General features: G+C 44.5%; 2 protein-coding genes across 2 annotated transcripts in view; one reads left to right on the forward strand and one right to left on the reverse strand.

Annotated features, from left to right (window-relative positions):
• Dpysl3 (dihydropyrimidinase-like 3) overlaps positions 1–3,550 on the forward strand; it is a 115,752-nt gene extending 112,202 nt beyond the window's left edge. Inside the window, exons 13-14 of the mRNA XM_013025580.1 lie at positions 1,252–1,414; positions 2,790–3,550. Coding sequence (XP_012881034.1) covers positions 1,252–1,414; positions 2,790–2,878 — 252 coding nt within the window. The 3' untranslated portion in view covers positions 2,879–3,550. The remainder of the gene's footprint in view (positions 1–1,251; positions 1,415–2,789) is intronic.
• A 9,752-nt stretch (positions 3,551–13,302) lies between these two features.
• The window catches only part of Stk32a (serine/threonine kinase 32A), a 120,328-nt gene continuing 108,576 nt past the window's right edge, over positions 13,303–25,054 (reverse strand). The window contains exons 8-12 of the mRNA XM_013025528.1: positions 20,383–20,499; positions 17,054–17,179; positions 15,093–15,221; positions 14,353–14,417; positions 13,303–13,396 (exon numbers count right to left, since the gene is read on the reverse strand). Coding sequence (XP_012880982.1) covers positions 13,303–13,396; positions 14,353–14,417; positions 15,093–15,221; positions 17,054–17,179; positions 20,383–20,499 — 531 coding nt within the window. The remainder of the gene's footprint in view (positions 13,397–14,352; positions 14,418–15,092; positions 15,222–17,053; positions 17,180–20,382; positions 20,500–25,054) is intronic.

Genomic DNA, 25,054 nt, shown 5'->3' on the forward strand with positions numbered 1-25,054 from the left:
GTTCGTCTTTTTGTTGTTGTCGGTCTCTTGGGGAGATTAAGCGTTGGAACTCGAACTCTCTTTTTGGTTGGAGAGAGCTGTGGCGTTTCCCTACTGCCCCGTCGCCATCTTGGTCCCCCCCTCTGCTCTGGATATTCTTAATGGCTTACAATAAGCACCAGAGTTCACATTCACCCATCCTATTCCAGCCTGTCAGTATTGTTCAATGGTGCAAATGTTGACAACTTCTAGCTACCAGGGGTGAAACACAAGCTCGCTTAAGTTCTTGATTTTAAACACACTCTCGCTCTGTCTCCCTCTGTCTCTCTGTCTTTGTCTGTCTTTCTCTCACACATACACATAGACTCACACTCACATTTTATATGTGTCCAGTTTGGACCTAACAGAGAAGAAAATAAGACTCAAACTTCCCTAGTGTTCACTCCTTATTTCTGCGGATGTGACTTAGATTCCAGAACAGAGACTTGGGCCTGCTCCTTAGGAAGCAGAGATACCATCATCATGGCTCCATGGACCGCCCCCCTCTCCCCCAACACACACGCACACACTGATGAGCTTGGCTTGTGTGTTTTTGCCAGCCTGTCCACTTCATGAACACAGATGGAAGGCTCTGGCAGGACTTCTGTTGTCAAGCTGTGTTCAGTCCTTACACTCAAGTATGGCTAGCAGCATGGCCTCCTTGCCTTGCTGTGGCCAATGATCCAATGTGAGTAGAGGCTGTGTGCCGGGCCCTGGGCCCACTGCCACCAACTATGGTCTTGCAGTGTTTGTCCATTAGACTGTGAGTCCCTCTGAGGGAAGCATCGTATTTCAAAGGACCATACAAACTCCAGCATCTGGCCTGAGGCCCTGCCCTGAGCATGCCTGCCCTTGGTTGACATTGTTGGCTGGCCCCACAGCCAGAGTCCGTGGGGTCAGACCACAGACTCTCATTCAAGGCCTAGTCCTCCTGATGTGTGCTTTAAAGGTAGAACTCCCATGTGACCCCACGTTGCCAGCCTGTGAGACCTTGCTTGACATGGCTTCAGTTCCTGATGGCTGGGCTCCGGCCCGTGTGGTAACACTTCCAGCTTGGGCTCCTCCCTCCTGCCCACCCTGTCATCCCCAGCACACCAGGCATTTTCCCACCTTGCCTTCTCCTTCACACAAGCCCAGCTATAGAAAATCCCGTGCGCGCTGCGCTCACAGAGATGTACATGCAGACCTCGATCTGTCATAAATGAATGGTGACCCTTGTCTTTCTGGCTGCAGATGGGAGACCTGCACGCAGTCCCAAGGGGCATGTACGATGGGCCGGTGTTTGATCTGACCACCACCCCTAAAGGAGGGACTCCCGCCGGTTCTACCCGGGGCTCTCCCACTCGGCCGAATCCACCTGTGAGGAATTTGCATCAGTCAGGATTCAGCCTGTCAGGTGAGCAGCACAGATTTATTAAGGGGGGTGGGGAGGGACCAGGGTGCCTATAAGGGGGACTGAGATCCTAAGAGTTGGTCTTTCATGTGTCTCCAGCCTGGTGCTGGCATCCCATTGAGGAAAAGGCTAGGGGGGACAAGAAGGAAGGTTTGGAAGCCGAACAATATCCTGGCGAGAAAGTCAGACAAGGACTAGTCAGGTTGGAGATCAAGTTCAAGGTCAAATGCAAATGACAACAAATGCTTTGAGCTCAGACCTGCTTGAGAGCGGCACCGAGGAGCTGAAGTGATCGTGATTCTCTATGACACATAGTGTGCTCCTGTCATTTATAAAAATAGTTCTGTTGTGGGCTGGGAAGGTGGCTTAGTGGTAGAGTGCTTGCCTCGCATGCATGAAGCCCTGGGTTTGATTCCTCAGCACCACATAAGCAGAAAAAGCTGGAAGTAGCTCTGTGGCTCAAGTGGTAGAGTGCTAGCCTTGAGCAAAAGAAGCTCAGGGAGAGTGCCCAGGCCCTCAGTTCAAGTCCCAGGACTGGCAAAAAAAAAAAAAAGCTCTATTTTTATCCTCCAAGTGCAGTAGCTTCTTATAACTTTACAGTTTTAGTGTTCTTCTCTCCCTGGTAATAATAATAGTAGCTTCCACAGCTTTAACTTTTACTGTGTGTTTTTCATATTGTTATCTGACCTGTTCTTTAAGAACTCCCTGATAGGAACAGAAAATCATGGTTCAATTGTTCCCCAGTCAATGGTCTACAATGGGGAGAAATAAACATAGAGTCCCTTCCCTATGGGAGACATAGGTTTGGGGGAATCAGGATAATAAGAAAGAGAAGGTGTGTTTAAAAGGAGACTCCCATGGCTTGTAGAAGAAGAATAAGAGCTGGAAGAGCATTTTTCAAGGCTCCTTTCATGGGGAAATGGACCTGGCCATTCACTGTTTTCTGTTCAGAGGGTCCTGGTCAGGATCCTTCAAGCTCTGGGCAAGGGACCTAGCTCTTTGGCCTCCTTCCTCCCCTGTGAGTAGAAACAATAGCCTGTCCCTAAACAAGACTCACATGGCTCAAATGGGATTACTTGTGGAGGCTCTTGAAGCTTTGCTAGCCACAATTACTGTTAGGCAGCAGTCTTTTGCCTCCTGATTTTCAGTGTTCTTAGAAACGTTGTCAAGTTCAGGGGCAGATACAACCTAGATAGAAACTCCACTGTTCCTACCAGAAAGCACTGTCCCAAGGAAGGGGAAGTAACTATGAAGAGATCAAGGTCTACTCTAAGTTTCTTAGGCCAGTCAGACATTTCCTACCTAATTCTCTTCAAAGTAATCATTTTGCCTTTTACTCCTTCCTTATTTCTCCCTGGGAATTTATTTCCAACGACAGGCACCCAAGTGGATGAGGGCGTCCGCTCTGCCAGCAAGCGCATTGTGGCGCCCCCTGGAGGCCGCTCTAATATCACATCTCTGAGTTAAGCAACTCCTTCCCAAAGAGGAGGGGAGGAGCAGGTGCAAAGAAGCAAGAAGAGATTGTTTTGAAGCCAAAATGGTCCACACCATTATTTAAGAAGCAAAGTACATCCAAACGGTTGTGATCTAAAGAATCAAGAAGCCTCAAGCCTTATGTTTATCCATGTTACGCTTGCTTGCCTAGCTTTACCAATATTGCTTTGTTTTTCTGTTTATGCATAGCCTTGATTTGTTTGACCCCTTTCCCCCACTGACATGCATGCAATCAGACAGGCCACTAAGGTAAAGAGTCTGCTATCCCATAGTGTTGAGAGCGTGTGTAGTGCTACATCATATGACAAAGGGACAGACAAAGCTGGGAGGTCAGGGACACGATTAAAAGCCACACAGGTTATTTGGGGTGAGTGGGTGGTAGGAGCTCCAAGCAAGGCAGAGGGTGAAGAAGGGCTGGGGTGGGGCTTGTAGGAGGGAGGTGGGTGGGCTGGCTGAGCAGCAGTGTTGTGGGCATTGTGTTGAGGACATGTTATTAATTTCCATGGAAGATGGCTACTTGTGGCTGCCCTTGCTTAACTGGGGACCTCTGGGGGTCCCTCCAAGAAGGCAGGTAGTCTTTGCATTCTGGAACTTGTCTCACATCCCTTCCTAGTAGATTTCATTTCTTTGAACGCTTTATTGATACACCAGAATCCAGTCATTTCTTCTCCCTGCTTGATGAGGCTGGTGTTGGCTTGGGCCTCTTTCCTGGCATTGCTTTCAAATCCTCTCCTTCCTGGGATGGGAAGGGCAGACTGGGAGGGAGCCGGCGATGCTAGCGTCTTCTTCCTCTTAGAAGGTGATGACTGAGCGCAGCACAGGCCCCAGTGAGGAGGGGCCCAGCGGCTTACAATGCCTCCCTCTGAGGACAGGACAGGCTCTTCTGCAAACCCAGAAGCAGCTCACGCTTCTGACATCCTGAGTTAGGGCTTTAGCTCTGATGGGACATGGTGACGAAGGGGAGGAGAGATCAACGATGGTGAGTTTGAGATGGAGGAATGTCAATGGTTGACTGCGATGATTTTTAATTGATTTCATTAGGTGTTCTCTATTTTTTACTACTCATGGGGAATCTGCTCTTAGGAGAGTAAAACAGGGATCTGGAAAAATCAGTCTGGAGCAGAGGGAACGTATCCTGTAACTTCTGATTCCATCTTTCTTTTTCAATCACAAGACATCTCTTTCCTCTTCCATTAGCAGACCCTTGAGAGTAACTTTTTGTTACAGTACTAAAGTCTCCTACACAAGTGGAGTTATGGGATATAACCTTCCTCGTGGAGGAGGAACAGGAAATCAGAAGGGGCCATTTGTCAGAGATCATGTCCATCTCCCTCTCAGACCTCTTGCCCAGCTTTGGAGCGAGGTCTGTGAAGAAGGCAAGAATCTGTAAAATCAAGACATTCTCATGTAGGAAAAAACATGGAATCAGAGCTCTGTGCCCCGGTGACCTATGTGGTAGAACCAATAACCCTGAGTGCTAAGTACTTTGAAGAGAAGAGCAGGCCTCAAACACCTTTTAAGTACTTAGGAGAAACCATTGTCTGACTGCAGGTTTTGATTTTGTGTGTGTGTGTGTTTGTTTTTGTTTGTCGGTGCTGGGCAGTTGAACCCAGGGCCTAACACATGCTAGGCAAACATTACCACGGTGCTGCAACTCCATCCCTAACTGCAAACTTTGTAATAAGCTGAACAACAGAGAAACACTTGGCTGAAAAAGGATTTGAAAATAGCTAAGGAAGAGGATTTCCCCTGGCAAATTCCTTTCTGTTCTAATCATGAAGAAATACTCTTATCACCTTATAATATGCAACTGTGCTATTTTAAGGCTCTCGTGGTGCTTTTCTTTTCAAAGAAAACCTTAAGCAAAAAAGGGAAAGTGTAGCTTTAACTTACAATTCAAAGATATGAGTCAGAATGACTTTTCTATAGAAAGGGATTTTGCTAGATGGGAAGCATTTACATATATATAAATATACCTCAGAAGCCAGGCTGGACTTTAGGGTAGGTTGTAATACCAGCCATGGCCACCAGATGGAGGAAAAGACATGTCAGTAAACTAGTCTGAGCATCCACTTCAGCACCTGCTCTGCTGTCAGCCAGCCCTAAACCACACCCATCCCTCCAGGTCTCTTTTATGCCATGGAAATGACTCTTCCTTCAAAATGCAGCATCCAACCTCAAGTGTATAGTCTACAACAATTCTTTCTTGCCCTCTGGGTGAGCAACAGTTTTCGAAAGTCTCCCCTTCCTTACTTACCAATAGTAAACATTCAAGCAGAGAATTTCCTGAGAATCCCTAGAAAATAGACTCGCTATTTTCTTAACCTGGGAAATATTCTCCATCTGTTCTGCCACATAGACGAATCAAATAGCCCTTCAACAATGGGCTGAGGGAAAGAAAATGGCCCTGTGTCCTCAGTCCCCTCCATGTTCACAGACATCTTACTTAAGCATGAGAGGGAGCATGGGTATGGGTCTCCCGCCCATTTCTCAAGCCAGCTTTGCCATCCTGTGTCTTGGCTTGACCCCTCTCTGAGGATGACCTGCTCTTCTCCTACTTTCTTTCATTGCTACTAAGCTCAGCTAGCAATCTGTTGGGGCTTTCTGTTTAACAGGGCCGTGAGCTTAGGAATTTGGGGAGGTCTCTGTAGAACTATTGAATCAACCATTCCAGTAGAGATATTTCTTTTACTTCTAGGTTCTCTAAAGCCAGTGGGATGATTCATCCCTCAAATGGCTTTGTTCCAAAGTGCAGTCATCTTTCAGTCTTTTTCTTCTTGACCATTCTAACAGTCATTTTGAATCCTAAGCCTGGACTCCATTTTGCTCACCATGAGAAGTCCCTTCCCACAAGTGGATGGTTCCCAATCTTGGTCCTTGCCCCAACACCCCAAGCCCTTCCCCCATGAATACACCCCAGCTTGAGTCCCAGATGCACTTCTGGCTGGCCCAGGCCATCCTGGGCAGCCCGCATTCCTTGTAATTCCCCCTTTGCAACATGGTGTGTGGGTGTTCAGTTCTGTGACTGGTGGATATGGACAGACAGTAAACCGCCCTGTGATCTGTGCTAGCTGTGAGGTAGCTCTGTCTGAAGAGCTGTTTGGTTTGAACCGTGAAGAAAACTGTGTATTGAGTTAGCTGAACTTAAAGAAAAAAAAAGTTCATCAAGTGACTGTTAATGTAAACCTGGTTATTAAAATGACTATAAAATTACCAACATGGTTCTTTTGTCTTCTGTATCTGATGAAAATCTCCTACTCTATTAACAATGCATCCTGGGACTCAAATGTTTACTACACATGACAGATATGATGAGGATGGTAATCTGTAGAAAATTTCCTTTGTGGGTTTCTCCTATTTTTTTTAAATGCTGGTATTGGGGGTGGAACTCAGTGCCTCAAACTCTTGGTTGGCTTTTTTACTCAATGCTTTTTATCCTTCTACTCCTTGAACCACACCTCCATTTCTAGTTTTTTTATTAATTAGGGCTGAAAGTCTCCCAGATCTGTGTCCCTAGGCTGGCTTTGAACCACAACTTTCACATCTCAGCTTCTTGAGTAAGTAGGATTATATTTGTGAACCACCAGTGCCTAGCTGGTATTTTCTTTCATGGACATTAAGTGGTTAATTTGACCATTATTAAAACTTTGGGGAATAAATAAGATTTTCCTGGGAACTGTCAAATTTAGTATTAGTATAGGAAGCATTCATATTTGGAATAAAGCCTGCTGAATGCAAGACAGAATCTAAAAGGTCTTTGCTTTGGTTTAGTTTAGTTTGGTGTTTGGGGTATTGGCAGAAAGAAAGTCCTGCTTATTGGGTTGTTTTGTAAGAACGATCTATACTTTTCTAAAAGTCTGCACTTGGAGGAAAAACTACAACTGTGTACGGGACAGTTTTAGCACCAATCTCAAGATGGACAACATTTTTTTGGAAGGATTACTATGGCTACTTCTTTGCGAGTTTTTAAGTACATACATACCAGCAAGTTGAAGGCTCTGGGGCTGTAATAAAGAAGTCTTTAAAACTTTCTCCAGGTCTGGGGGATGTAGTTCAATGGCAGAGTACTTGTCATCTAGGCACAAGGTCGTGGATTCGATCTCTTCAACATTACAAAGAAAAAAAAAAAGCTGGGAGATGGCGGCTCATGCCTGTAATCCTAGCTACTCTGGAGGCTGAGATAATGAGGACTGTAGTTAAAAGCCAGGCTAGGCAGAAAGTCTGTGAGACTCCTATCTCCAATTAACCACCAGAAGTGGAGCTGTGGCTCAAAGTGGTAGAGTGCTCACTTTTAGCAAGAGCTCAGAGACAGTGTCTGAGCCCTGAGTTCAAGCTCCATGACCAACCGGTGGGGGAGAGGAGAGGGCGGGGGAAGGGGAAGGGGGTACAGGGAGGAGTTAGAGGAGAAGCATGTTCAGTTGTGTAAGTGTGAAATCTTCAAATCTAGTGGAACTGAAAAGCTGAGGGCAAATTAACCCATGGCCTCACCTGTGCGAGGGCACTGGCTTGGGCAAGGCTGGATCCTGGCTGCATGGTCCAGCTGATCACGGACACCAGAGGGCAGAATGCTGCTTTCTATCTGCATGCTTCCTTCTTGGGGAAGTGCTTTCTACATTAGGGCTAAAATTTCCATGAGATCTCCAGGTTCTGATCTCAATCTGTTGAGTAATCCTAGAACAATGCCTTCCATCCTTCCAGCTGGAGAAATTCACCTGGGTGACTCAGCTCTGAGTCATATGTTCATCATGAAGAGGTCACTGTGGCCAGGAGAGAGCATGGGCGAATCACTCACCCACACGTGTCACATACATGGATCTTTGTGAACTCAGTTACCCCACCAAGAAAATGAATAAGTGATTCCAGAAGAAAGGATGGATGCTGGAAAAGTCAGGCATAGCACCAGCTCTGCACTGTCCTCAAACCAGTAAGACTTACATCCTTAGCCAAATGGCAGGAATATGGATGACCACACAGGTGGAGAAAGTAGCAGAGACCCTAGGAGAGAAAATTCTTTTTAATGAATTGCTTTGATAGGTGATGAGTTCTTCTTGGGCTGGTAGCATTAATGCCTTTGATGAAGGAGAACACAGTGCTCAAAAATGATCAAAAGCTGCTCTGAGCACAATAGAGAAATATTATACAGTAGAGGGTCAGTGTCTGATGTTTAATAAGCCTGTCTGTAGGCTTACATTGTGACTCAAGCTCAGAACTGGTGAAACACCTCTAGCTCCGTGTGAGCAAGGAACAAGTGAGCTTTGTTAAGGATCTGCGTAGGTATGAGGGCATTGTGAATGTGTCAGCAAACTCAGGACACAGCACTGTGGTGAAGTTTATCTTACACCACCATTATCTTAATGTTGGTGAAAGATACAGGGACCAAGTCTCACACTTCTGGAGGCTGCAGGTAGTGCTGGCTGAATCACATCCTACCAGATAGAACATGGAAGGGGAACATAGAACAGGGCTCACAATGGAGTACTGGTCCCAAAGAAGTTTCTGGAGTCAACTCTTGCCACTAAGCCGTCACAAAGGGGCTCTGACCATGAGCCAGAGGTGTAGGATAAAGGAACTGGAGCAACTTGTAGAAAAGAGATCACATCCTTAAGGCTGGCCTTCTTCAAGGCCAGTGTTCTAGACCCTACTTTGTGTTCTACTAATGCTAGGAACCACAAAACAGAATGCTGAAATGACTGGCAGGAGCCAGTGAGCATCACAAGGGCCCACTACTCCATGCCAGGCTCAGGGCATTCAGGGCTTGCTGGCAGCTGAACTATAGTGTGTCTGAGAGATGACTGAAAGCCCATACGATGTTTTCCTAAGGCAGAAACTTCTTCTAGCTGCAAGAGTTGAGGTGTCTGTCCCAGATTATGGGGCCTTGGAACATCAACCTACCACACTAGTGTGTGGAATGGAACGAGACTTGCAGAGGGGGTAAGAGGCAAAGTGCTGGGGAAAACCAAACCAACCATGATGTATGAGTTATCTATGAGCTTGAGGTCACTAGTGAAAAAGTAGAAACGGGCATTCTGGCTGTGGATGCTGGATGTCAGGTAGTCGAGGTTTTCTATGTGCAGATCAGTTAAAATGGGCTTCATTGTATACATATGGCTCATCATTAGCACCAGCCACCAGCTACTCTCTGCTTAAGGGGAGTCTTTCTCAACAGGAAGTGGAGGCAAAAACAGATGACTTTGGACAACCTCAATATTACCTCTATGGAGAAACACAGAACATACAGGGAGAGGAAGGGAAGGAAAGGAGGGGAAGAGACAAACATACAGAGATCACACTGCCAAGGAAAACAATGGGATAACTGTTAAAAAGACATTTAATACATGCAGGTAGGCACACTTCTATCAGCTACAGCCGGACATAGCACACGTGCATCATCAACGGCTACCAGATCTGTTGTCTGTTCATAATAGCACAGAAAACCGAAGCCTGGGCTTTGACAGCAATGTTTAATATCAGTGAGGCTCATGGAGCTGGTTGCGCACAATCACAAGTAGGAAGTAGGAAACAAGACGTTTGTTGACAAAATTCGGGGATACCTGGGTTCTGAAGCAAACTCCCAATACATGTCAATGGCCTTTGTGTTCCACTTTGGAAGCATTAAGGACTTAGCTTCACAGCATCAACTGCAAGCATCAACACTGGTCCTTTCACAGCTACATCCATCCTCCTCCTTCCTAGTTGTGCACCCTCCATCCGACCTAGGGAAGGCTATAATGGTTGAAAGACTAGCCATTTCTCTTTCCTATCATACAAAGATGGTTCTAATTCATTTAGCAATGCTTTGCTGTCCTGGCCCTAGTAATGACTTCAGCAAAAACAAGTACAGCCACAGCCCATGTGCAGGCCATTACCACAGCCTTTCCTCCCATGGAGTTAGGGATCGGAGCCAGAGCCGTAGGCAGGACTGCTTCACCCCTCCACCTGAGGTCATCTTGAGCCAGTGCCCCTGCTGAAATGTGCTCTCATGGATGTTCTGATCTTCAAGGCCTGCCTCTGACCTCTCAGATGTTCGGCGCAGGTACAGGAGGGAATGGTCAGGAGAAAAAGTTTCCAGGAATGTCATAAGCAAAGGGTGCAGCAGCCATCATTTTCTGAAATTCCCAACATTACCTCTTGACACATTAGGACACAGTCAATCCAGTGACCTCATAACTTTCATCCCCTAGTTATGGAATTCAACCAAAGAATCTGATTCCAGCAACTAACTATCACCATAAGGATTTTGGGAAGAATTTTTGTTTGCTTTGGGAATTGTTTTTTCCTTCAGCTTGAAAACACACAGAGATGGGGATGTGCTAAGAATCATTCTGTACTGCAACATGTATTGCATTTCTTTACTCTTGGTGCTAGGAATCTAACTCAGAGCTTCATGCATGCTAAGCAGACATGCTATTGCTAGGCTAAGACCCAGCCCAATGTTTTCGCTTTTTATCCAGCAACTTATCCCACTGGTACTTATTGCGTCAGCTTATGCTACTGGAAATCTATGAGACTGTCCCACACTGCTTTGTAATGAATGCATCCATGGTTTTAGAAGTCAGTGGTAGTTGGCTGAAAGTCCACATTTATTCTGGCACAGACATCAGCTCATGAAGAATACAAGTGAGGGATTGAAACTACAAAGACGGATGGGTTTCCATCCCATCTTAAGTTGTAGACATGAACCACGCCCTGGGAATCCCTCTCAGCTTCCCTGGGCCTACATCCTTTGACTTCCATTTCCAAAAGCTGCTCTCCAGGGAGGATGCAAACAAACAAGTCCTAGGCAAGAGAAGGACCCAGGTGATCTGGGAGGTGTGGACACAGCACAAGCGCACTTGAGTAAAGACAAACAGAAGGTAGAAGCTGGTAAAGGCAAATGTTCCGGACACCGGAGGGGGTGAATCAGGTCACCAGTATACTGCTGCGCTCTCTGTGGCATCCTTCCCTCTGAAAGTCACAGTGAGTTTTCAGAGTTTGCAGGGGGGAAATATCGTAGAAAAATAACTTGTGGGAACTGTAGGGAATTGAATTAAACAGATGAAAGAGATGTCTTGTGATTCTTTAACAAAATTATGGCTGCTCTTAGAACAGTAGCATTTCACAGCCATGCCAGAAACCTGGACCTATTAACTGAATGAAGGAAAAATCTTAAATGACTATGTGAGGTTTAGTTCTGGTTTATAACCACACTACATGCTTAGCATGACTTCCCTCAGAAAGTAAGTTGGCCGTGGGGCGCTGGTGGCTCAAGCTTGTCATCCTAGCTACTCAGAAGGTTGAGATCTGGGAATTGCGGTTTGAAGCTCAGGGAGCAAAATCCTTGAGACTCCTATTCCCAATGAAACAGTAAACAACCAAAAGTAGATTCAAGTGGTTCCAGTGGTAGAATGCCAGCCTTGAGTGAAAGAGCTAAGTTACTGTGCCAAGACTCTAAGTTCAAGACCCAGAAACGACACAAAAAATAAAAACAAAAATTATCTGTTGTTGTAGGTAGAAGTCACCTCCTTTTCCTTCCTCTGGTCTAGTGCCACCAGTGTGGCTGCCCAAGTCAGTATCGCTCTGGTCCCTTCCACTGCCAGATCATTGCCACCATGGTGAGACCCACGTCCTTCATCAGCATGGACAGTGTTGGGGCATCTGAGTGGCTGAGAGTTTAAAACACTCACCTCCCATGCCCATTCACTTCCTGACTCTACTCGGTGTGGGCAGCAAAAAAAAATTCTCCAACAAAGTTCTTGTTTCCACGTCTATAGCACTGAGTTACATGCACATTTAGGTAAATTAAACTTAGAAAAAAAAAAGGAAACGGAAAAAAGAGAACTGCTTGAAATAACTAGGAAATTCTGCCTGCTCTTCTTGTGGGGAAGGGCACACTGCCACTGTTCCCTTCATCTCTGTTCATGAACTTGGCTTAGATGTGTGAGCATCTTACTATAATCCTAGCCTATAACTCCATGTGTAAGCTGTTTATTATTTCAGTTCTCCTAGCATTCCCCGAAATGAGACTAAAGATGGAAATAAAGAGTAAAGCAAAACAAGAAAAGGGACTTGTATCCCGATTGATGGGCAATGCATTGTACTTGGCTTCATTGGGGCAACAGACACTTCCTTGATGTTATGGGCAAAGAATATTTGAAGGCTCAGTATTACCATATTCCAAATTCACTTGTAACTTACAACAGAACTTAAGGCTGCTTCACCCCTACGCTAGAGGGCACGCTGGTAGTGGCAAGCTGCTGCAATGTATGGAGCCTGCACGCTGCACTTTCATGGTTACTCTGTGCAGGGAAGGGAAGAAGTTGTCAGGAGAAAAAGTTCCTAGGATACAGTAGTCACTCTTGTTTTCTAAAATGTTCAGCCCTGCACCTTGTCACCAATCTAAATGAGGTACGATCTATCTGATGAGTTTATAATGTATACCCTAGTCATGGAAGTCAACCAAAGGATCTGATTTCAATAACCAGCCATCACCATAAGGGTTAGGGAAGAACTGTTGTTTGCTTTGGGAAAGCAAACTTGGAGGTTTCCTGAACTATGAAGTCAACCTTCTTTCAATGCTTCAATATTCTCTGATCATCTGCTAATCTTCAGAGGACAATTAGCCCTTAAGGGACATGCACACCAGGAAGGTAAGTGGAATAGATAATATTTAACAACCGATTTGCTGAAAAGAAAAACAAACAAACAAAACACGATCTGTAGTGTCTGCCAATTTCCCTGGTGTAAATTCTCTCAGCGTCACTGAGTTCAACTGACCAATGCCATATCTCTGAGGAGGAAGTTGTAAAGAGATGTACACAGATGGATCTTATTAGCTTTTAGGACCTGATAGGATGCCAACTTCAGCACCCCACTGGAAGTTCCTGTAAATCTATACTTGCTTCTAATCTGACCCATGGAAATCATTATTCCTGTGCAAGCAGCCTTTAGGATCCTGCACCCTTTGTGACACTGTCTAGTTCCGAAGAGGCTCACGATGCCCACTTTTCCTTAGGTCACAGTGGAATCAGAAGACATGGGACAAAACTACAGTCAACTATACCTTTTTAAATGAAAATAAAAACCATTTAGAATAACAATTGTAATGCCCAAAAAGGCAGGGTACTGCTCAACTGACATCACCCCTTCATTGTAGATAAATATAAGAGAAGCAGAGAAATGATGAAGATGGCTTGCACTAGGTTATACAGCAATGGGGTGATGGATTTCCATCCAGGAGCTCAGGCCTGGGACTCTTCCCTATATGGAGCTGGCCCCAGGAAGGACATTCATATGCATTTTCTAAGTCATGAGACGTAGAGTGGAAGGAACAGCTCTCAGTCCTTCTTGATGTAGACAGACAGTCTGAAGTTCCTGGCCTGAGCTTTCCAGAAGGGTCCCAAGAAGACGCTGGTGCTCCTTCACAGATTGCTATCTTGCCCATCCTCTTCTTGTGGGTTTTTGGTTTGATCCAAGGCTAAGTTAGCTTCTCTTTTAGTAAAGTCTCTTTTTACTCTTCAAAGAACAACAACAAAAAAAAAAAGGTTTTATTTTTTGAAAGGAAAAATGAGAAGTCTGAACTTTTGAGGTAACAGCATAAATGAAGTGCCACAATGGAAAAGGAATGAACGGAGGGAATATCGTAGTCACCAGCTGTCAGTGTTGATGTCCCCAAATCTCTTCACGTAAACAAAAACCTAATGCTAGACCTAAGTTACCTATTAAATATTTAAATCTGTTACAAGAACAAACGTTCCTGAATATTCCAGAGGTTTTTTTTTCTTAAAACATATTTGTATCTTTTTTTGCTTTCTTTCTTTCTTTTTTATTGATCATGGGTCCTGACCTCTGGGCCTGGGCACTGTCCCTCAGCTCTTCAGCTCAAGGCTAGTGCTCTACCACTTGAGCCACAGCGCCACTTCTGTTTTTTTCTGGTTATGTGGTGCTGAGGAATCAAACCCAGGGCCTCATGCATGCAAGGCAAGCACTCTACCACTGAGCCACCTTCCCAGCCCCATTTGTATAATTTTTTATAATTACAAAACATGGAGCTGGGCATGACAGTGCCCGCCTGTAATGCCAGCTAGGAGACGGAGATGGGCGTATCACTGCTCCACATCAGCTTGGACAAAAATGCTAGTGAGGCTCAATCTCAAAATCAAGCAAGTACAGTGATTCATTCTATAATCTCAGCTACTTAAGAGGCAGAGATAAGAGAATCTCATATTGAGATTGGCTCTGGGCACAAGTGTAATCTCACATGGAAAAGAAACTAAAACAAAAAGAGGCTGGGGGCATGTCTCAAGTGGCAGAATGCTTATCTAACAAGCGAGACACCCTAAGTCCAAATGCCAGCACCACCCAAAACACACAGAAATAAAACATGTTTTAAAATAAATTAGATCTCTGCACATCAGGTTGTCCTGAAACACTGTCATTTTTAAGTTGTTGGTCTCCCTGGTACTACTTACTTTTCTCTGTTGAAAATTATAAACTCCTTCTGGACAGATTCAAGGTGCTCTTGAAGAAGACAGGTCTTTAAGGTTCACATTGTGGGGGCGGGGGAGGAAATAGAGGTATCATTAATGCATGAAGAAGAATGCTCAGAAAAAAAGACATAGTACAAGACCTCATCAGTGAAGAACCCAAATCTAAGAAATAACAAAGACGCTTCAAGTTGGAAGCAACATGAAGAAGAGTATGGGAAGAGAGCAGAAGTTGAATCCCTGAGCCTCCAAGACAACTGTCCTGCCACTGTGTCTGCTCTAATGGTTTGGAAGTAAGGTGGAAGCTTGCAGCTTGTGCTCAGAAGACCCGGGTAGGAAGGTACAGCAGCTAGTGGCTATTGATTCCAGCTTTTAACCCAGGGCACTGATAACCAGCACCAGTGGCTCTCACCTGCAATCCTAGCTACTCAGGAGGCTGAGATCTGAGGATGTTAGCTCAAAGCCAGTCCAGGCAGGAAAATCTCTGGGACTCTTATCTCCAATTAACCACTAAAAAGCCAGCAGTGGAGCTGGGGCTCAAGTGGTAGAGCACCAGCCTTGAGCAGAAAGCTAAGGGATAGCACTAAGGCCCTGAGTTCAAGCCCCTCTACTGGCATGTAAAAAAGGCAGAGCACATAAAGACTCCCTAATAGAGGCACTTCAATGAGTGGCAGCTGCCACACGAGAGCCCTGTCACCTTGGGTGCGGTGCAGACCACTGCTTACCTCGGCCGAGTCACTCTTCCGCATCTCCTTCTCTTTTTTTGCCAGACGTTTCTTCTTCTTGTGAAGAGGTTTGGATTCCAAAATCATTTCTTCAAGTTCAAAGGTGGGGTCACAGTTCAGCCTGCCTTTCTGCAAAGAAGAGAGGTTCTGACTCGATTGTCCAGTTCCTACCTCAGTCTAGAAATGCCCCAGACCCAGCACACCGAAGAACGCCATGTCCTCATGGAACAGGCCAACCCTGACAAGCTTGTTCATTCATTGAAGATATTTTTTTTCCCTAAACTTCCCCTTCACCTCAGTGTGTAAGGAAGGAAACTGAACTAAACTTAACAATTCTTAGGTTTGGGGGTTCTCAAGTGTCTTCTAACAAGCCTGTAGCCCAGCCAGACTTCCCATGTCAGGGTTTCTGAACTTGAAGCCAAGAATCTCCTCTTTAATAAGATCCCAGATGGTTCAAATTCACTGGGAAGCCAGAGAGCCCTACACCACAGAGCTGCTCCTGGGGCGGCAGGCATGGCTGGCAGGAGGGGGAAGCAGCGGTGGCCCTGTGCCTAGATCTCAGAGGGATCCGTGTCAGTCACCAAGCAAGCTGCCTGCGCCTCCTGAGAAGTGGACAGGTACAAATTCACCTCACTTTCTCCCTGCTCCTAAGGGAGAGAGATTCACACCTACAGAGCTCCGCCATATTGCTTCTCCACCCCCTCTCCCTTTCTTCCTCTCCTCCTATTCCTCCCCCTCCTCCCCTGTCCCCAGCTTCCACCCAACCCAGGCTTCCTGCCCAGCTCTTCACATAAATAATCACACTCCCTTACTCTCAGAACCAGCTCCCACTAGAGCTTGAAAAGCAGAGTCTAAGGTGTTCCCACAAGTCGCTGGAGGAACACAGCATTCTTCCCAGAGCTCCTACCTCCCACTGTGTGGTTCAGAACCCAGGCAGAGACCTTCTCTAGGACCCCTGGCCTAAGCTAATGCCCACAGTCTGCAGTGGGATATGGATGTCCCTTGGTTGGGTAGTCAGAATTTTATTTCTCATTGACCACTAGTCCTTAAAAAATACAGCTCCAGGGGCTGGGAAGGTGGCTTAGTGGTAGAGGGCTTGCCTGGAATGCATGAAGCCCTGTGTTCAATTCCTCAGTACCACAAAAACAGAAAAGCCAGAAGTGGTGCTGTGGCTCAAGTGGTAGCGAGTTAGCTTGAAACACAGAGAGGCTCAGGGACAGTGCCTAGGCCCTGAGTTAAAGCCTTGGGACCCCCTCCCCCACACCAATAGATTATATATATATCCATGAGGCTAGATTCCAGTGGCTCACACCTGTAATCCTAGCTACTCAGGAGGCTGAGATCTGAAGATAACTATTTAAAGCCAGCCCAGGAAGGAAAATCTGCAAAACTCTTATCTCTAATTAACCACCAAAAAGCTGCAAGTGGAGCTGTGGTTTAAGTAATAGAGAGCCAGACTTAAAAAACTACAACAACAACAAATCTCAGGGACACTGTTCAGGTCCTGAGTTCAAGTCCCAGGACCAGCCCCCAACACCCCCTCCCAATTTATATATGGCATAGGGAGAGGGCAGATGGGAAACCAAAATTAATTCCTTACTTAATCTCAATAGTTTACTAAGTTCTCTATCTTCTGACTGACAGACCTCTATAAGCACAATTACTATTTGAAATCTAATTAATATTTGAAATCAAATTAATATTTGAAATCTAAAGAAACACTTATTTTGAACTCACAGACATATGGAAGTGACTTTTATTGGGACTAGAACTTCCTCCCAACATAAGCATAACATACAAAAAGGTCAGAATCTAGAGCTCTAGTCAGGTCATTGCTCAGCTGTCTGTGAATTCTGGCTTTTCTCAGTGTGTGTATCTCATGAAACAATGTGTAGATTTAGCCCACAGAGGAACAGGCCCTGAGGGAGACTTGTCCTGTTTTTCTTCTAGGACTGACTCACGTTTGGAATGAAACCTGGGGTAAGCCTCTTCTGCAGGACTGCATCCCAATTCACATTACTCATGGAGGGGAAGTTCTGAATGTCAGCCAGATGAGAAAAACGATGGTCTGGATTAGGTTCAAGTAGCTGCCAAAGGGACACAAACAATGAGCTTCGGAACAAAGTCAAAACTCAGGGGAATAAAACCTCATACAAATCTTCCCGCTCCCTCCTCCTCAGTGTTTGCAACTATTACAATTCAATGTCTCAGAGCCATTCTTCTGCGAGACTCCAGAGCATGGCTCCTCTAACCTCATCTGCAAGTAATACAGGCAACGCGTGATTGGCATTGGGGGTTGCAATATTTAGAGTACATATAGCTTGTACTTCTGAACCAAAGAAGTCTTCATTACTAACTCCCCTGTTAGACTTATAGTAGTTCTCCTCCCCCCCACACACACCTGCCACCTACGCTCCAGTATGGAGTTTGAACTCCAAGCTTTATGCTTGCTAGGCAGGAACTCTACCACAGAGCTATAACTCCAGAATGTTTTGTTTTGGTTTGGTTTGGTTTGGTTATTTTGAGATAGGGTCTTCCTTTGTGCCCAGGCCCATACCTGGAACACACAGGCCTCTTAGTTGAGGATTTCTACCATAGCTGCAATGACAGGTGCACATTGCCATGCCCACCTTCTTCCTTTGAGAAGATATGTTGCATACTGTTTTGCCCAGGCTGGCCAGGAACTATAGTTCTCTGAATCTTAGCCTGCCAACATGCTAGAATTATAGGTATGAGTATTTAGGGTGTGTGTGTGTGTGTGTGTGTGTGTGTGTGTGTGTGTGTGTGTGTGTGTGTGAGAGAGAGAGAGAGAGAGAGAGAAAGAGAGAGAGAGAGTACATGAGCATGTGCTTATGCATGCTTGAACATGCATGTGTATGCTAGTCCTGGGGTTTGAACTCCTAGCTTGAGAGGTGGCCCTGAGCTTTTTTGCTCAAGGCTAGCACTCGAGCATTTGAGCCACAACTCCACTTCTGGCTTTTATTTGTGGTGGAGATAAGAGTCTCATCAACTTTTCTGCCCAGGCTGGCTTTGAAGTGCAGTCTTCAGATCTCAGCCACCTGAGTAGCCAGAATGACAGATGTGAGCCACGGGAGCCCAGTTTGGTTTTTTTGTCTTTTTTTTTTTTACAATTAATTTATATGTTGTGGAAACTGCCCAGCTGAGGTATATATAACTACAGTTACTGTTATATTCTGGGATTGTAAGAGAAAATACTTTTTCTCATAACCACTCCAGAACCAGCATCACCTCAATGATGGGACTCAAAGAGTGAAGTCAGTCCCAGGCGAGGTGTTCCTGGAGAGGATACTGTGGGACTCAGCGTGGATCTGACCCATCTTAGAGCGGAAGGATGCCTTTCAGAAAAATGACTCTCATTTCTCATCTTTGACTTTTCTTATGTTCTTGGTGGTTCTGGGGTTTGAACTGTGGGCCTTGCACTTGTTAAACATGCTTTCTACCACTAGAGCCACACCTCCAGCCTTTTTTGATTTTAGATTTTTTAGAGAAGGTCTCAATTTTTTTTGCCCATGGCCAGTCCAGAATATGAACCTCCTACCCATACCCTCCATGGAGCTGGGACCATGGGGGCTTAACTATCTCTGATGGCTTAGTGGTTGAGATGAGGCTTCACTTATTTATTTTGTGAGCAGTATCATTCAAATGGCAGTGTTGATCTCTGCCTCCCAAGACCTTTGATATTAGTTATGAAAATGTTGCTAATCCAAAGTAGGGAAATTGACCCCCAAGCAAGAGACACAGATTTTAAATCTTTGCCCCCGCCCCCAAAACCTTATGTCTTTAGCAGTCACAACTTGAGCACTTTCCTCTTCTTCATTAAAAAAAAGACAGTCCTTTGGGCTCATCATTTTTTTTAGTACAAAGGTCTTTTTGTTTTAAGTCAATTATGGGGCTTGAACTTGGCCTACGGACTATTCCTGAGCTCTTCAGCTAAAAGTGAGCATTCTACCACTTGAGCCTCAGTGCCACTTGTGGTTTTCTGGTGGTTAACTGGAGATAAGAGTCTCACGGATTTTCCTGGCTGGGCTGACTTTGAACTGCAATCCTCAGATCTCAGCCTTCTGAGTAGCTAGGATTACAAGCAGAAGTCTTTTTTTAAAAAAATACTTACTTTAAGGTATTTTATTGAGGTCTACTAGAATTGTTTTCAGTCCTGTAGTGAAAAAAGCACCTTAACCTCTGATAAAAAGCAACCAGCCCCATTCACTCAAATACTTGGGGAGTTTTCCTTCTCCCTGGGTCCCTGTGAGCTCAGGGGCACTGCCCTCAAGAAGCTCACAGACTCAGTACTAATCCAAGAATCACACTCACTTGCCTACCAAATTACACACATGTAGAAAGTTAAACCATGAAAAATGCTATGAAGAAAAGACAGTGTTAAAGCTGAGGACATTAAGACTCTCCCCCAAGGAATTGATATTTTAGGTGAGATGAGAAGGTATGCTTCTTAAACTATGTGATTATTTTCAAGTGCTGCTTGCTTAGTTTAATTCTTCACCCACTCAGTTTACCAAGTGGTCTGTGTGTGGGCAGTGTGCAGCTCCACACAGACAACCTCGCGCACTACTCTAGGAGACGTGACTAGCGCTTAGGTTCTTTAGTAGTGTCTCAGTTGTTCCAATATTTTCCCTCTCTGTTTCTCTACTTATAAAGGACCTGCAGCTGCGAGCTGGTGGCTCAGCCTGTCAATCCTAGCGACTCAGGAGGCTGAGATATAAGGATCACAGTTCAAAGCCAACAGGGGCAGGAAAGTCTAGAAGACTGTTATCTCCAATTAACCACCAGAAAATCAGAAGTGGTGCTGTAGCTCAAAGTAATAGAATACTAGCCTTGAGCAGAAAAGCTCAGGGACCATGCCTAGGCCGTGCATTCAGGCCCCACAACTGACAAAATAAAAAGGAAAGAAAAACATAAAAGAAAAAGCATGTGTCTTAAGAGCTGTTAGCTGTGACAGTCACCATTCTGCAAATGCATACTGCCCTGACTTCCCAATGCTCAATACTAACTTCTAATCTTAGACAGGGAAGATACTCTCTTTTATTTCTTCCTTTTGGCCTGCTATATTCCTCCTTACCTTTCTTTGAAGATTATATATTGTTAATTATATGCAAGTAGTTGTACCAAGGCGCTACCTATTAGTTTAAAAGTCTATGGTCCCCCTTTTCCGTCTTCCCCATTCCTCCAGCCCAACCCCTCTCCTCAATTTTCTTAATTTCATAGGAAGTGCATTGAATATTATGACTGTATTTCCCCCTTCCTTCCTTCTTACCTTTTTAAGAAGGGACACCATCTCTTGTGACCACGCAGCAGGATAGGTCACAATAGCTGTCTCAAACATGTGTGCAATTTCCTTGCTGGAAGTACTGGACCGAATGTGATATGGTCTCTTAAGGGAGAGAAAAGGTAAGAGGCTTCACTTTTATGGAGCAAAAGAAAAAAGATTGCAAATGTTTACAAGTGAAATTTTCAATCCATAAAGTATGAATGTCAAGTATAACCCCTTCTAGCAGATTGTTAGTCACAGTGCATTGCTAAAGCTATTTCAGACCCACTGTTTATCAACAGATGCTATGCACTCACAGTTTCTCGTGAAATACCATAATTTTAGTTGGTAATTCCACAGATTCAAACAAATATTTCAGTGGCTCGAATAGGTCAATAAGGCACTGATTTGAAACTGTATTGTAAGTAATGTACATTTCTTTGTTGCTTTGCACGTACCTCTCCCATGGTATAACCCGTTTTCACTGTATTTGATGTTGATATGCTTTGTGGAGGGGAAGGGGGAAAAACAAATTGTTTAAATAGGGTTACAGGTGGACCCATTACAACAATGAGATGTACAAGACATTATGTTGAAAAATGAACTTTACAACTTTGGAGGGTGGGGTGGTGGTGGTAGGGGGTGTGGGGTTGGTGGGATTGGAGAGGGGAAGGGATGGAAAGGGGAAACAAAGGAGGAGGCAACAATGCTTGATAAGAAATGTACTCACTATCTTGCCCATGTAATTGTAACCCCCCTGTATGGTATTTTCACAATTTAAAAAAAAACCATAAAAACTGGACAATAAAGATGTTATAAACATTTTATATAACATTTGACCATAAAGGGATCCAGAATTTTACCATATTTACTTCCCCCTTATTTGAAACTTAATGAAGTTCAGAATAGAAAGCAGCTCAGAAAACATCCACCCTAGCCTCAAAAGCTGGGAGTCTCTCCTTCCACGGAATATGAGGTAGTGAATTTTATGGCAGGGAAAATTTAAAGAAAACAATTTTCTATAAGAATCAGGTTCATCAGTAGCTTTAACAGGGGGGACATTGAACAAAACTGCATCTGTCATCATAGTCTGTGTGAACAGGGAACGAGGTAACTGGAGGGGATGGGTGGGATTGAGAAGGATGGGGAGAACAGTAAAGGTGTGACATGTATCAGGGTGTGTTGTACCCACAAACTGACATGTCGAATTGAAACCCCTTTGTACAGTTGCTTAAAGATAATTTAAAAACCAAAAAAGGTATAAAACAACTAGCTCAGTCATGGATCTCGACATTGTCCACTAGGGGGCAGCCTTTGCTGATGTTAACTTTGCTATTTTATAAGCAACTGGCCAACTCTGGACTTCTGTATCTTTTTTTAAATACATTTTTTATTGTAAAAATGCTGTACACAGGGGTTACAGTTACATGAGCAAGGTCATGAGTACATTTCCTATAAGCATTGTTACCTCCTTCTTTGTTTTTCCCCTACCCTCCCTTCCCTCCCACCTCTACTACTACATACACTACCCTCCTCCCCACCTAAATTGTAAAGTTTATTTTTCAACATAGTGTCTTGTATATCTCATTGTTTCAATGTGTCAACCTGTATCCCTATCTAAACATTTTGGTTTTTTCCCATCCCCTCCCCAAGCTAGAGAAGTGTATATACAAGATGGAGGGCACCAACATCAAATACGATGATTAGAAAGAATGACATCACCTCATTTGTTAGGAAATGGAAAAACTTGGAAAAAATTATCTTAAGTGAAGTAAGCCAAGCCTAAAGAATCTAGGGTTTCCTTATTTCCTATGGTTTCCTTTATTTGCAATAACTAGTATATGTCTGAGACAAGCAGAAAAGTTCAGAAGCTATGTACATATGACCAGATAAGATGATGTTAAGCGAAATGAACCTCAAGATAGGGACACAAGTGTTTTTTTCTCTTTCTTGCTATTGTTCCTAACCTATTTATAATGTACCGTGTGATTTTTTTTGTTTCTTTGTGTGTCCCTCTCCCACGGGATAACCCGTTTTCACTGTATTTGATGGCAATGTCTTCTATGAACTCTAAGCAGCTTAAAACCAGAGCATATAGCAGAGTACTCCCATTCTTTTCAGTGGAACCCAGCATCTAGTAGGGACTCAACATATGTTTGGTGAATGCACAACATGCCCATAATAGATTAATCGCAAGGCAGTTCATACGTCTTTGCACATTCATCTGGTGTGCACCTTCCTGGGTGTTTAACAAACGATCTCTAGCTGCTGAACTAAGCTGGGAGTTGGGAAAGTGTTTGCATTTTTTCCCTGCAGTCAGTCAGTATTAAAAGGCTCCATAGCTATGTGCATATGATCGTATAAAATGTTTATTGAAAAGAACGCCAAGAAATTCAAACAGGAGGGTTTTTTGTCATGTTACGTTCCCCCCCCCCGTCCTTTGTTGTGTTTCTGATTTCTGTGCCTTTTGTCTTGTATGTAAGTTTATCTGTGTGGAGGAGGGTAAAGGGGTGCACAGAAATGGTGGGACAAAGGATGAACAAATTCAGCAGTGATCCTCACTAGACATTATGTTTAAAATGAACTATATAACTTGTGGGGGGCAGTCAGGAGGGGAAAACACTGTGACACTGTGCAAAAAGAAATGGACTCATTACCTGACTTATGTAACTGCAACCCCTCTGTACATCACCCTTACAATAAAAAGAAATGAACCAATTTAAAAAGTACTATAACAGCTGGGTGCCGATGGCTTATGCCTATAACTCTAGCTACTCGGGAGAAGAGATCTGAGAAGAGAGGATTGAAGCCAGCCTGGGCAGAAAACTGTGAGATTTTTTTAAATCTCTAATTAACCACTGAAAGGCTAGATGTAAGCACATGGCTCAAATGGTAGAGAGCCAGCCTGGAATAAAAAAGCCCAGCAAGAGTGTGGATCCCTGAGTTCGAGCCCTAATACGGGCAGTGTTTGAGCATAGGGGTGGCAGGTGGGGTGGAGCAAAAGGATGTGAATGCTAAACTCAGCCACTCAATGTCTTAGTCTCTGTTTCTTATCTGTATGATAAAGCAACCTCATCGGCGTGATGAGCCACTTTGTGATATTGCAGGAAAACCAGAGGAGATGATGTGGGCAAAGTTGAGGCGTGTCAAGGAGTACGGAGTCTCAGAGAAGTGCAAAAAGAAATGAGAAGCTGGGGGGGGGGAGATCGGAGGGGAACACTGGGAGAGAAATGACATTGTTCAAAAACAAACGTCCTCTTCATCTGACAAGGTAACTGTGGCCCCTCTGAACATCACCTTTACAATAACCATAAAACAATTTTACAAAAGAAACGGGGAGATGGACCATCAGCAACGATGCTGTAAAGAGAGACCAATTTACGTACAGTGAATCAACACTGGTTGCCAGGGGAACGAGGAGAGGCCCGAACATGACCCCTCTGGAGGGAAAGTAGGCCAACCTTGTCACTCTCGTCAAATAAGGTCTATAAACAATGGCCACAAGTGTTTTTTTCTTCTGTCAATACTAATGAAAGGACCACATCTGAATTGTTTGTCTTGGTAAAGGCATAAGGGAAACAGAACCTCCACTAAGTGTTTATAAGAGGACTTTCTCTCCATCAGCTCTGATGCTCACTGCCCGGAAGTCAGAGGCCCCGCTGAGCCAGCCCATGAGCTCCACCCATCCAACTGTTCCCGCAGGAATCAGCCCAGGCAGAACCCACACGCGCTTCTAGAATTGTTCTACTGAATGTGTTACTCAAGACGGGGACAGAGTAGGCTCTCTCTGGATCACAGAAATGGTTTCAGGAGTCGTCTCAGGAGAGAGTTGTCTGGGAGAATCTGAGAATGAGGTGAGAAAGGATAGAGGTGCTCTGCCTTGTAAGTAAATAATGTGCCTGTCCTTCCTATTTGTTGACATATCAGCATCCATAACATGTCCACTTCTTCATTAGGTCTCTTTAGAAGATGAGACAGAGTCTGTCAGAAAACAAAAATGGGTAGTGTCTGTGGCTGTCTGTGGAGGACCTTGTATCTGACAAACAAAAGTGACTGTCCTCCCTAACTATACATAATTTGCCAAAATTTCAAGGTTCTCCACCAGGCATGGCAGTACACACTTGTAATCCCAGCATGATTACCTAGGCTACTGACTCAGACCCTACCTTAAACACACACACAACACACACACACACACACACACACATACACACACACACACACACACACACACACGGAGGAGGAGGAGGAAGAGGAGAGAAAAAAGAATATATATGCTTAACAAATGATCTTCTCATAAAGACTCAGTGAGGTGTGGCCCAAAGTCTGAGGAGTCAGTGAAGAAGATACAATTGCAAGATCCTCCTCACCTCTGAGCCCTAAATCCTAACAGTTGTTCCAATATGGGAGGAGCCCAATCAGTCATGAGATATTCCTCTTAAGAGTAGAAATTATGGTGGCACAATGTTGGGCCAAGAAGAGGGCTGCTAATTAAAGCATAAAGAATTCCAGAAGTCAGCTTTGAGGTGCATGCTAGAAATATGGACCCTAAGGTCAATCAGTCAAGTCACAGAGAAGTGTGGGGTATGGTACTGGAAACTTGAAGAATCATAAATAGTGATTCTTGTGACAACGTGGCAAAGGACTTGTCTGAACTGCGTGCTTAGTGTCTTGTAAG

The sequence above is a fragment of the Dipodomys ordii genome, unplaced genomic scaffold, assembly GCF_000151885.1.
Source record: "Dipodomys ordii isolate 6190 unplaced genomic scaffold, Dord_2.0 Scaffold85, whole genome shotgun sequence".
Classification (NCBI taxonomy): Eukaryota; Metazoa; Chordata; class Mammalia; order Rodentia; family Heteromyidae; genus Dipodomys; species Dipodomys ordii.